Raw genomic sequence first — 12,146 nt, 5'->3', positions numbered from 1 at the left:
TTTTTTATTGTGTATGCGTTGTATGTATGCGTACATCTTATAGATTCGCATGTAATGTGCAATAGGATCGCCCATTCACGTTTCAACACGTGGTCATCACTGCAACAACTTCTTCAGGGAGATTGTATTGTTGTAGGTTGTTGTAAAGTTTAAAGTTCACGGTGCAGCTATTCCGTGCGATCCTCTATCACAAGCCATATGGTAATACTATGTTATTATGAATCATACAGTCTTGACCTCGAACGTAATCAGATTATTTTATCCGTGTCTCGTCCAGATCATCTGTTCATCTTTCATATAAGCTCTTGTATAACTGTCTGTGTTTGCTTTGCTTTCGAAATAAGCCTCAAAAAGCATGTATTTCCTAGCAGGGTTGTCTATATCACATCATAGACATGTATATTGAAATACCTCCCTATTGGAAGGTATTTCAGACATACATGCTAGTGACTGTATGTATGTTGTCGCGTGTAGAAGGGTAACGGTAAATGATGAAGCAGATATTGCCATGGTGTGTTATTTGGGGTCGTTAATAGCATGTATATTATGTACTCTACCTTGACTTCACTAAAACTCTGTACACCACCGGTGGCTGCATTAAATTTAGTGATGTTGATTTACATTTACTAAATATTCTAAATAAAAACTTTTCTTAAATTGAAATTACTACTTATGCGTGAAAAAACAAAGGAAAACATGTGCGTCAAAAATTTTAAATCATATTTCCAAGAGATTTCATTTTGTCCGCTTTTTAAGTCATTATGTTTTAAAGGAAGGGATATTCCTGTATATTTGAGAAACAAAGGTCGCCAAAATTCTGTTCAGTGTACAGAGTATATACCATCCTTCTGTCACAGGCTGTGTGGACGGTCCAAAGCGTTGGTCTATTTGATGAAATGAATTGCCCGAAATTCATGTAAAGCATTCACGTTTAAAGTGCACAATTATGCAAATAAAACTTTGTGAAAAACCCTAAATATGCAATGGCTCGTTGCACAAAGCTTTTCAGTTTAACTTCTTCCAACACATTTTGAATGAAGTCATTTCGACGATCATATGTGATATGGGCCCCGTATACAGTTAGAGTATTTTAATTGAATAACATGTGTATTTCAGACAAACATTAATATGGCACAGTTCACAATTATCAAATATCAGACAACAAATGAATATCGAATAAAACTGACTTTCTGACTAATAATAGCGATACATCAATGGGCTTCCAACTTAATTACTTTTGATTTCCGGTGACGGTTATATATACTTGTCTTGGCTTCTAGAAATAAAAAATATCGTAATTGCAGGGATATTTCAATATTGATAAAAAACAATAATAATTTTGCCATTTTTTTGCAAATACAATTCGTGCATTAACAATGAATTTTTTTGAAAATTATTTATTGTTTTAAATTCAACAAAGACAGTTTCCAAGTCTCCTATTCATTTCCGATCGACTCCGGGAATAAGGCAAGCATTTATCTGTTACTCACGCTCCGATCCACTAATATAGCCCACAGACTACCTCCTACCCACCACACTCTCCATACACTAGTGTAGTCCCGCTACTATAAACCCTTCACTCTACCCCAAAATCTCCTCCCCACGCCTAGACAGGAGAGTTAACATTGAGCCTACCACGTTCTCTCAACAAGGCGACTAGGACGGCGGTGGGTATATCAAACCTGCTACTATTTTATCAAAGAAAACAAACCAACTCCTGTCTGTCATAAAAGTGACACGGCACTGACTGGCATATTAAAACTATGTTTCAACTAGGGCGATGTTTACACAGCTTTTAACCAATAGGAGACTAGGTTTGAGGCACGGAGTTGGGTTGGGAGCGGGTTGAGCCAATTATGAGAGTGTTTCCAGGCTGTTACAGGCGCGTGGTCAACCCCTTCTCTTCAAGTGGGCGGGTCTAAGGGTTTACAATTAACTAAATAACAGATATCTGCTACACTCGCGAGGTGACGAGTTTAGATCCAGCATATCTCGCCATGAACTCGGTCACGCTTTACCCCATTACGGAAAGGGGGTCCCGGAAGCCCAAATGTGCTCGTTGTAGAAATCATGGAATGGTATCCTGGCTTAAAGGACACAAACGTCACTGCAGGTACAAAGACTGTACTTGTCCAAAATGCAACCTGATCGCTGAACGACAGAGGGTCATGGCTGCTCAGGTGGCCCTGAAGAGGCAGCAAGCTGCAGAAGATGCTATTGCCCTTGGTCTTCGAGCTTGTGTCAGTGAAAGCAACTTGCCCATCATGACATCAGGACCCCTGTGGGGACCAGGGACGGTGACAGAGCCAGAGGTGTCCGAAAGGATGAAGGAGACCGGCAGAGACGAGGAGGTCATATCCGATATAGGTAGGTACGCACTTCTCTAAGTAGACATGACGACCCGTGGAACGACAGGTAAAGAACCCGTCAAAAACGCCGCCGAATATTGACATAACCCGATATTTAGATACGTCAATGCCAACTTATTATCATACAGACTCACCGTAATCTGAATAATCCACAAAACTATGAAACTGCAAATATGTCTCGTTCACTGTCACAGTATAACCGACGTGCGTGCTAAGTAGTCATCGTCTTAAGGCAGGGAACCCTCAGAAATATAGCGCTGTCAAAGGTTCCAATCTTGTCAGTTGGTGTGTCTTTTCATTCGCGACAGACCACTTTGCTTCTAAAGGCAACTACTACAATAACTGCATACATGTATCTCATTATTTTCCCTGTTAGAACAAATGGCTGTAACCTAGAAACGTATGAATTTTCATAAGTTATAATTGTTTATTAATTAGTAAATATGAGTATGGGCAATAAGGATAGTTAACAACTGTCGTAGACTGTCTGTTCTATAAAAATGAGCATCTTACTGTTCACGTACTGTCTTATGATGAAGCTGAAGCATGGGTTAGTTCTGTTCAGGATCTTCCGTGACTTACTCTTAATACTCCGACACAGGCATAATTGCTTCTGATTGCAAACTTTTTTCACACCGATTCACTGATTAATTAATCTTTTTCCATGTATAGATTAGATAAACGGGCATTTCAGCGAATGTGTAATGCTCTTTGTGAATGTGTGAAGTGAAAAACCAAATTTCTTGCAAGAACAGTAAGAAAGAAGAATTTGTAAATTAATCAGAAACGAAATGAATCAGTAATGACCAGTATATTTTTTTCGTCTCACACTGAACGCATAGATTGAATATATGTGTAGATTAATTTATGGAAACAATTGGAAATAATTTTCCCTACCTTTAGGTTCTACCGGGAACTTAAATGACCACAATGGCAATGTGTACTCCGCGAATTTTCATTTATCAATACCGTCAGTGGGTAAATGTCCACTCTAATCTAGGTCGCAGCTCTAAATCTCAAAGTAAACAAAGGCTTTAGAGGCTACCCGGCCCATCGTGTGATCCAAAGTCATCGTGTTCTTTGCTAAATCTTTGAAAAATGGGATTCCAGATTATTTATAATACCTGCTTTGCACTCTTGAATTTTAGACCACATTTACACGCGACAGCCGTATGCGCGTTTTTTTTGTGTTTGATCTCAATATCATTTCAAATAGAAATGAAATAAATACCGATTTAAGGTACACAAAAGCAAAGTTCAATTGTAGTATATTTTCTAAACACAAGCTGTTTCCATGAACTCATGCTTTTTTTATGAATGGGGGATGGCCATGCATTCATAATTCTTTAGTGTGATATTCTTGCAGAATGTGACTGCAGCTTTGCTTTTGTTGAAATAGAAATAGTGCGTTCTCTGAATTTGTACCGAATGCAAAAAAAATTATTGGATTCATTTTTCCCCAACTACGTATTTGATCTTTACGATTTTAGCAGAGAAACGTGATGTATAATTCAGTGGGTTTGTGATTTTGTTTCTAAAATATAATTAATATATTTAGGAAAATCTTCTTGAAAAGTTGTTGAATCTTGTCTGGCTTTGTTTTCTAAGGATTTAAAATTGCTACATATCTCTTTTGACAAGTTATATTCTGATGCCTCTTGCTCATGGTTGCGAATATTCACCAAATAGACCAAAAAATATTTCTTCCATTTTTTCACCAGTCTCGAAACTAATAGAAAAGAAACATTGTTAATGCTTATTGGACCGGATATCATCTCCAGATGTTGAGTGTCTCTACTGAACATTGTGCACTGTGTGCATTGTAGTGGAAAATATGCTCTACGGTTCTTTTGTTAAATTATAACAGCAAACAGATTTCTGTCTGAGGGATAATGAGGGAATATCTCCTTAATTTGTGAATGATAAAACTAACGTAATATCCATTATCCACACATTTTTGACCATTTATCATAAATGCTTTTGTCGTTTTATTAAAATACTAACAAACGATGTGAAAATATAAACATATAGTGAGTCTGACTTTCAGTACTATAAGTCATTTAGACCATAATATATTCCATTAAATGAACATGTTAAAGTGTCTTCCTTGTTAAAATATATTAAAAATAAGCTACAAAAACTCAGTCGATTTAAGACAGAAAATCAAAAAAATAAATAAAATAAAATATCAAAATTGTCAGCGCACCTAGGCTCTTCTTTGTAATCAACGATACTTTTTATATGCATTTGAAATGTAATGGTATTATTACAAATAGAACTGTGTGTGCATGAACAAAATGAACCGTCCATGGATAGGAACTTCTGTATTGTATGTAACGACATTTTAGGGTGGGGGCTCACACCAAGCATCATGAAGAAGTCTTGAAAAGTGTAACACAAGTGTACTGTGTCTTCATCTGCAACCACATTCTAAATGCCTATCACAGACTTCAGTATTTGAGTATACGAAATAGTAGTTAATGACATATTTTGATAATATCCCTATCAATATGTCGTGTTTAGACCAGGTATCGTTTCCACTAAAATCTGCCAGTAAATATAAGGATTAATCACCAAACAGAGAAACCCGTGGGTCGCCAACTCGCCCGGTCTTGTTATGTGTTTAAGGACCATCAGCACCCTTCGTGGAGCAATCTGTCAATATATTTACTCTTAACAAGCCTATGTCAAAGTCAGACTAGGTGTATTTGAATGTGGACTCACTGACAATAGAAAGCACAGTGTGAAATTAACTCCAGTCTGTGACGTGTTTATTTGGAATTAATTAATGCAGTAAGTTAGATTCAAGCCACGAAATGACTAGACGTGGACAGACGGAGAGGTGGGGATGAGCCCTGACCGCTGGTCATTTAACAAATTAACACATATCATGATCTCTCAGGGTCGTGATGAGGCGGGGGATACGAACAATATGTGGGCAACTTAGAATAACGCCAAGGGTCCTGTGAAAATTAACACTGTGTGGAAGTTGTCCACTTAACTTTGGAAGTTTAGGAGGCAAATAATAGGAACCTTTTGACATTTTTCATCCTTCCCGGGCAGATGGTTGGAACTGTAGGTAGAGGTCGTGTTGATGCAGGGACGTTCAAGTAGATACAACAACAGAATATACTATTGTTGATTGTTACAACGAGAAATAAGAGGAGAAAGAGGACCCCCTACTTGAACTCTTTTTGTGTGGTAGCACTTGTAACAAATGTTTTCGAGGCATATGAGGGGATTTGTCTAAACACCCTTAACTGGATCACATATGAAGGTCAAAGGAAACACACAAATAGCAGGCTTTTGATTCTGCAGTTCATGGTCCGAAAAGTCCAGTAATAAATGTACGAGTTTGGAGGTAATGATCTTAAATATAGCATTTTTACACTTCCTTAGAAGTAACATATATTTTAAAATGTTACGAACAGAAATCGCTTTAGAGTTGTTTCTTGGGTACACGATTTGTTCCTTCTGTTTTCATTGTGCTGAAACCTTTCCTTGACAAGCTTCAGCGATTACTGATAATGCGTATCATTATTGAAGATAGCATCTCCGGGATCAGGTAAACTTACATCGTAGAAGAATATCAACTCTGTAATAATTCTTCGTCAAGTGAAAAGCATCCTTTGTTGATGCTATAACGAGTAGTATGGTGAAAAAGTCAAAGGTGCTGGCATTTTGTTCAGAGACACTTGAGTCAAGATCTAACACAATCTGCATGCATCTTGGGAGATTGTCTACCTACGACCAAAGATTCTCGCACATATTCCATGCAAGGAATTTTCCTCAAATCTTTTCATGTAGCATTCAGAAGTAACCCATGGATGTATCGACTTGGAGTATTCAGTCCGATACAAACGCCTTTCCCTCTCGAGGGGGAGGGACCGGGTGAATAGTCCTTGTTCCGGCGCCGAAATTACCAACTCTAAACACAATAGAACCGCCGACTGTCTTGGAGATTTGTCTCGAGAATTTCTTGTCGAAAGTTTTAACCGGATTTGCTCCCATGACGTTAGATTGATTCGAATTTATGCCATATGCTGGAACAGTTAGTTTTGCATTGTTTCACATTCCCAGAATATTACCCCCTTTCCGAGGCATTGCCTGGCCACCGTGGTAGCTCCCGTTCCCGGCGCCGTGACGCCTGGGGGAGGAAATACGGAGTCATGGGGAACGTAACGTTGGAATTATCCAAGCATTAGAACATGCAGTCATATTGACTTAGGTTGTGACAATATATGGGGAGACTGAGACGGACTGCCAGTGTTTGAGGGTTATGTAACACGTACCTGTACGGCAAGGTAGTGGTGCTCGGAAGGTCAACGTCAGAAGGTTTACTCGGAAATCGTTATTTGATAATTGCTACTCAAATGAGGCTTTTTGTAATGTTACTTCGTTGTGTTGCAGTATTTTCGGAATCAATGTTTATTTGTTGTTTGTAATTATCGTCGATGGAGTCAGGAAGAACAAATATGTTAGGTCGGAAGGAATGGTCAATTGACTTGCCGTCTGTCAGTTTGCGCCATATTCTATAAATTGAGCACTTCAAATGGTTCATTAACAAGATATCTTTTTAATTACATTTTAGGGCGCATAATTATAGTTAAAGATTTAATTGTAAATGTTATGAATATATGTTGATGGATTATGACTGGTAAATGTATTGTTAATGGGGATGTGAACAATACAGATAAATCTCATCTCATCAATGACTGCAAACATGGAATATAATTACTTAACCATCCTCTCAAAGCTGATAGAAAATAATATCAAATAACCCCAAACAATTTCACCCTTGTAACTAGAATATCTTTCGAAGTAAAAATATATTTTCCCGATTAAGAGTGTCTTTCTTGCAAATAATGGAATGAAAGTATTATCTCAGTTTATGTGTTTATGTTCTTTCATTTTAATATGTTAAAATTTAAAAGTAGTATTTGTAGTATCATGTTAAAATCAACTTCATCTGAATCTATAAACGCATAAAATGTTTACATTCAAGTTAATCATAAACATTTATTCCATGCTGAAAATCATAGTTGGGCTAAAAGACTCCCCACAACGGATGAAGTTAAATCATACTTAATGACAAAGCATTCCAAATGTGCATTAGATGCATAAATAGCTGTGTGGTTGTCTTAGCTTTCACTGCTGTCACGTATAAATCTAGTCATACAGCACTTCTGTAGAAGCCCGTGTTGTTGTTTTTTATGTTATTTCCCTGTTTAATATAATACATGGAAAAATGCGATGATTCAATAATTCATCAGGAAGCATTGGCTAATACGTGCAATCCCAGTGCACTCGAACTTTTTTTAATCTATATTTTATACTTCAGATTTATTCTGAAAATCATTTAATCGACTTAAATCATATTATCACAGATATATGATTTTAAGAACGAGACGTTGCTGTTGTGTATTTCTTGAGTTAACGCATTAGAATTAATTTACCAGTGTTCTAAAAACAGATGTGTGTTTTTTATTAATGATGAAAAAGGAAATTTAGTTAACACATTAGTTTTTAAATGCTTCTGGTTACATTGTATTTCATACGTTTCTAACATTAATGGTTACTTTCTTACTTTTATGAAAAAAACAGACACAAATAAGTGTAATAATGTTTCTGCGACCGTCAATAGATCTAGTAACCCTAACAGTACATAGAAGTATATTCAATACCTAATTGTGGAATAGATTTATTCCTTTGAGACAGCCAAAAACAAACGAGATCTTGAATAAATACCCTTTAGATTTCTACACAAACACTGAAGACTTTACATATACAAAGCGTATCACTTCACATGTATAATGAGCGGTTATTAAGACTAAAAGAATATAAATTAAGCGAAAAACATTTCTGCATTTCAACATTAACTGTTCATCAAACTGACCTGCAAATCTTTTAATTGACAGAACAGACAACATAGACGTGAAATATAAACATAGTGTCTTTATGTTGGCATGCGTTGCAAAATGGGCCTCAAATTGGAAATTCTTGGAATCTTGTCACTGGAATAGCTTTCTGACACTTTCGCTCTAGCCGAGTAGTATCAATAATAAAAGTTTACTCTCCAAGCTCCTTGACAGGTTCTTGAAGACCCTGCACAAATGTCGGCATCGCTTTAATTATGCTTAAACACACCTGGTATATCCTCTATTGCCTGTTACAGTTTGCAAGCCCCGCCTAAACAGTTGTGCGTACCTTAACATAACACTTCAAATAGATGTACCAAATCCCATGCATGGCCTGTTACAAATGCGCGGTGTTTTTATATTTTATTTTTACTAGGTAATGTTGCTTTTTTAGTAGCACATGCCGTTAATCTTGCGGGCACTTGTGACAGGTTTTCATGGTAACGATTCTCCTTAAATTGGGACAAATTGAATTTTTTCTACAGCTGATGAGGGCCAGAAAGTGCTTTCGGGGGCGCATGGGGCTAAGCTAAAGTTGTTTTGTCAGTTGGGGTTTAGATTAATCGAAATTTCAAATGTGATTTTTTAATCATTTCAAAACAGATATAATTGCCATATTTTTATACAAATTCGTATGTTTTATGTATTATAGTCGATTCAAGTATCTCTATAAATTATATATATATAAAAATTACATTAATGTTTTTTATTTTGCTTTCCTGATTCCGAGTGGATATCACAAAAATAATGATACATTATACATCATTTTCAGTTTATTCCGATAATTATACAGTATAAAATGTTATTATCTCATAAATAACCCTGAGACCGGCGACTGGGTATGACGAATATATCTTCTGCACAGACGTCCCGTTGTTGTGTGTGTTATACTGAAGGATCCAATGTACTCACTCTGTATGTTTATATATTTGTATAGTTGACATTTTTTGCCAGTAATACTATCTTCGTGGCGAAAAGTTTATATGTTCATTAGGCTTTTGTTACGTGACCGAGGAACGCTAGGCTCTATTCTCCGCCACACAACACCGCTCACTCTTTTGTGCACTGCGCTGTGCTTATATTCTTTAGTCGTTCAAACAACTCGTTAAAGTTTTAGGTTCTGTTTATGGTAATCGAAAACTTCGCTTATGGAATATTGGAGATACATGTACATTTATAAAATCAATGAAACTATTACAAAAATACTTATCTCTTACCAGTTTTATAAGCATAAGAATTATCCCTTTAGAATGGTCTTCATGAAAGTGGTGATGTCAATATATTAATTATAGTCTATGCAAGATGTGTTATCAACTCATTGTAAAGTTCAAGTAGGTACCAGTGACTATATAGTGTAACAAAGTTGTAAAAAATAGAAGTCAGGGGACATTCCAACCGTGGTCATGCCAGGTGTTTGAGTAAAGATGTAGCTGTAACAAACACAAGCAAAGACCAGTGAACTATTCTAAGAAAAAAAATTGATGAAAGTCAAACTGCATGAGACTTACTGTTTGTCACAAATGAACTTTTACCCTGATGCTTCGAAAACGAACACGCCTACTCATTCAAAACCTATTAGCTGACAAAAATGGATCAAACAACAGACACTGAAACATGTTTTCTTTTCAGATACGCTATATCTGCATTTCTAGTTCTCATCATTATCTTTGAGCACCTTATTACAGTTTCTGTGCTCCGTTTGCCCGGACTATGTAAGATAAAAGAACGTATCAAGTACTTTCACCTTGTAGAACCACGTCAAATATCATGAAACCCAAGACGTAATATCATATTGAAGCTGCACACCGTACTTGGTCTCTACATCTTTGATATTCAGGAGATATATTTATGAATCTCATAGTATTGGAATATTCTGTTCACTAGTATTTATGTATGATAGAACAGTTATTAAAATGAAACGCGAGGCATTTGAATGATAAATGGCCAAACTCCTTCCTGTTTATTGTGTCCCACACAGAACAGAAGCATTTCACAGAATTTGAAGACAGTGATACTAAATAAGCAACATTTAAACTTTCTCGTCTGTTTAGTCATTCAGCCATGATATTTTATCTGACATGATATTTTATTTTCTTGTTTCCGATCTTCAAGTGAAACTTGACAATTGTAATTCTAATAGCATCATGAAGTACACGGTATTTTGTTGTTGCAGATGTCGAGAGCAAAGATGACGATGACAGCTGCAATGACAGTGGAGGGGAGTCCCCGATAACCTCCTCTGTGGTGGAGAGCTCTGACTCCGCCAGGAAACCCCAGACCCCGGTGAGAGAACACCCTCCAAAGGTTCCTGAGAAGAACAAGGAGTCTGAACACACAACCACTCTGCCACCGGTGTCATCGGCCAACTCAATACCAACAGCTTACAGACCTGGGAGACTTTCTGCGCTGGAAATACTTGAGCGCGTTTTCCCATTCCAACGAAAGACTGTCCTGGAGTTGGTTTTGCAAGGATGCAGTGGGGATTTAGTCAAAGCAATTGAACACTTCCTGTCGGCTCAGGACACTGTCTTAGCTCAACAGCAGGCAGTGTTACATGCTCAAAGTAGAGGGGAGTGTAGAGGAAACCCTTTTCTTAACGGACTCAGTGGGTTGAATGGACTCGGTGTTATGAGCAACAGCCCTCCAGTACGACCAGTCAATGGTTCCAATAAACTGTCTTATGCAGGGATAAAATCTGCTTTTACTCCTTTACCCCCAACCTCAGCCCATCCCCCAGGTATTCACTCAGCATTCAGTCCTCACATGTCACCCTTCTCAGCAGAGGCTCTTAGATCTCCACTCTTTGCCCATCATTCCCGTGCAAGCGACATCATACCAGCTCCTCACTTCTCATACGCGGGCTTGGGAGGGATGCATGGAACCAATCTCCCGGGGATGATGGGTTCCCCTTTTTCCTTCCACCCTTATAGGCTTGCCCCTCCTGACATCACCCCACCCGCAATCCGCACCCCAGACAAGAACAGCGACAAGTCAGGTCTGACTGACTCGGACCAAATCTCGGATGGTTGGGACGAATCCTCTTCTCCCAGAGACTCTAAAGATATAGACTGAATATTGTGGACATTGTGTTTCTTGATATTGTTGAGGGTTAATGCTTGTGGATGAATGAGGCCCCGAAAGGACTATAGAGGCCCAGAAGAAAGTCAGGACATATTCGGCCTTGACTTCTCATCCAAGTGCAATGCATTTACAAAGGGTTTTTGATACCCCTAAGATCCAACATGAACCTGTTCTGTCTAACATGAGGTGTCTCTTCTGTAATTTAAACGCTAGGACAGGTTGATGCAGCATGTAACTGTAAGTATTGTGTGGAGATTGTATGATTATATATAAAATTTTTAACGAAGAGGTTTCTATTTTGCACAAACACTGACAGAGGGTATCGGATCGGAGAGACGTCACCTAATCTTCACCGGATCGTTTGAAAGTGAAATCTCGTTGATGTCCTCGATGGGTTGTGTAATCACGATTCACATCAAAGGGACTCAAGTGCTGCCATAAGTAATAAAAGAAAATACACTTGTAGCATATAGAGTTGCATGTACCAGCCCGCCCGGTCGCATATTCTCTGTTAAGGTATCGCACCACTATATAACCTAGAATAGACCAAAATGGGATACATGTGAGTGGGGGGTTTGTGACGTGGCCAAAGACAGTTGTAGTCAGGTCTAGTCACTCGAGTCAAAGACCAACTCCCGTAACGTATATGGCTTTGTAGACGTCCCGGCAATGTTTGTCCTGTGTAAGATTCTACGTGGTGTTTCCCTCGTCGACGTAAACCATTTACCTATAGCAGTCTCGGCTTCTTCACTTCGTAATGTATGCGCCTGAAGCAAAC

General features: G+C 38.0%; 1 protein-coding gene across 1 annotated transcript; it reads left to right on the top strand.

Moving 5' to 3' along the window:
* Positions 1 to 1,997: 1,997 nt before the first annotated feature.
* LOC137272638 (doublesex and mab-3 related transcription factor 3, truncated-like) lies at positions 1,998 to 11,359 on the top strand. Its single transcript, XM_067805034.1, has 2 exons — positions 1,998 to 2,367; positions 10,461 to 11,359. The coding sequence occupies exons 1-2, from the start codon at positions 1,998 to 2,000 to the stop codon at positions 11,357 to 11,359; spliced, it is 1,269 nt and encodes a 422-aa protein (XP_067661135.1).
* The last annotated feature ends 787 nt before the right edge of the window (positions 11,360 to 12,146 follow it).

The sequence above is a fragment of the Haliotis asinina genome, chromosome 2 (assembly GCF_037392515.1).
Source record: "Haliotis asinina isolate JCU_RB_2024 chromosome 2, JCU_Hal_asi_v2, whole genome shotgun sequence".
In the NCBI taxonomy this organism is placed as follows: Eukaryota; Metazoa; Mollusca; class Gastropoda; order Lepetellida; family Haliotidae; genus Haliotis; species Haliotis asinina.
The sequence above is the reverse complement of the archived record's forward strand: the minus strand, read 5'-3'. Positions and strand labels throughout refer to the sequence as shown.

Excerpts from the sequence above, each read along its gene's own strand:
- LOC137272638 (XM_067805034.1), top strand. The coding sequence starts at position 1,998 with ATGAACTCGGTCACGCTTTACCCCATTACGGAAAGGGGGTCCCGGAAG. Across the intron at positions 2,368-10,460 it reads GGAGGTCATATCCGATATAG|ATGTCGAGAGCAAAGATGAC; the intron begins GTAGGTACGCAC and ends TTGTTGTTGCAG.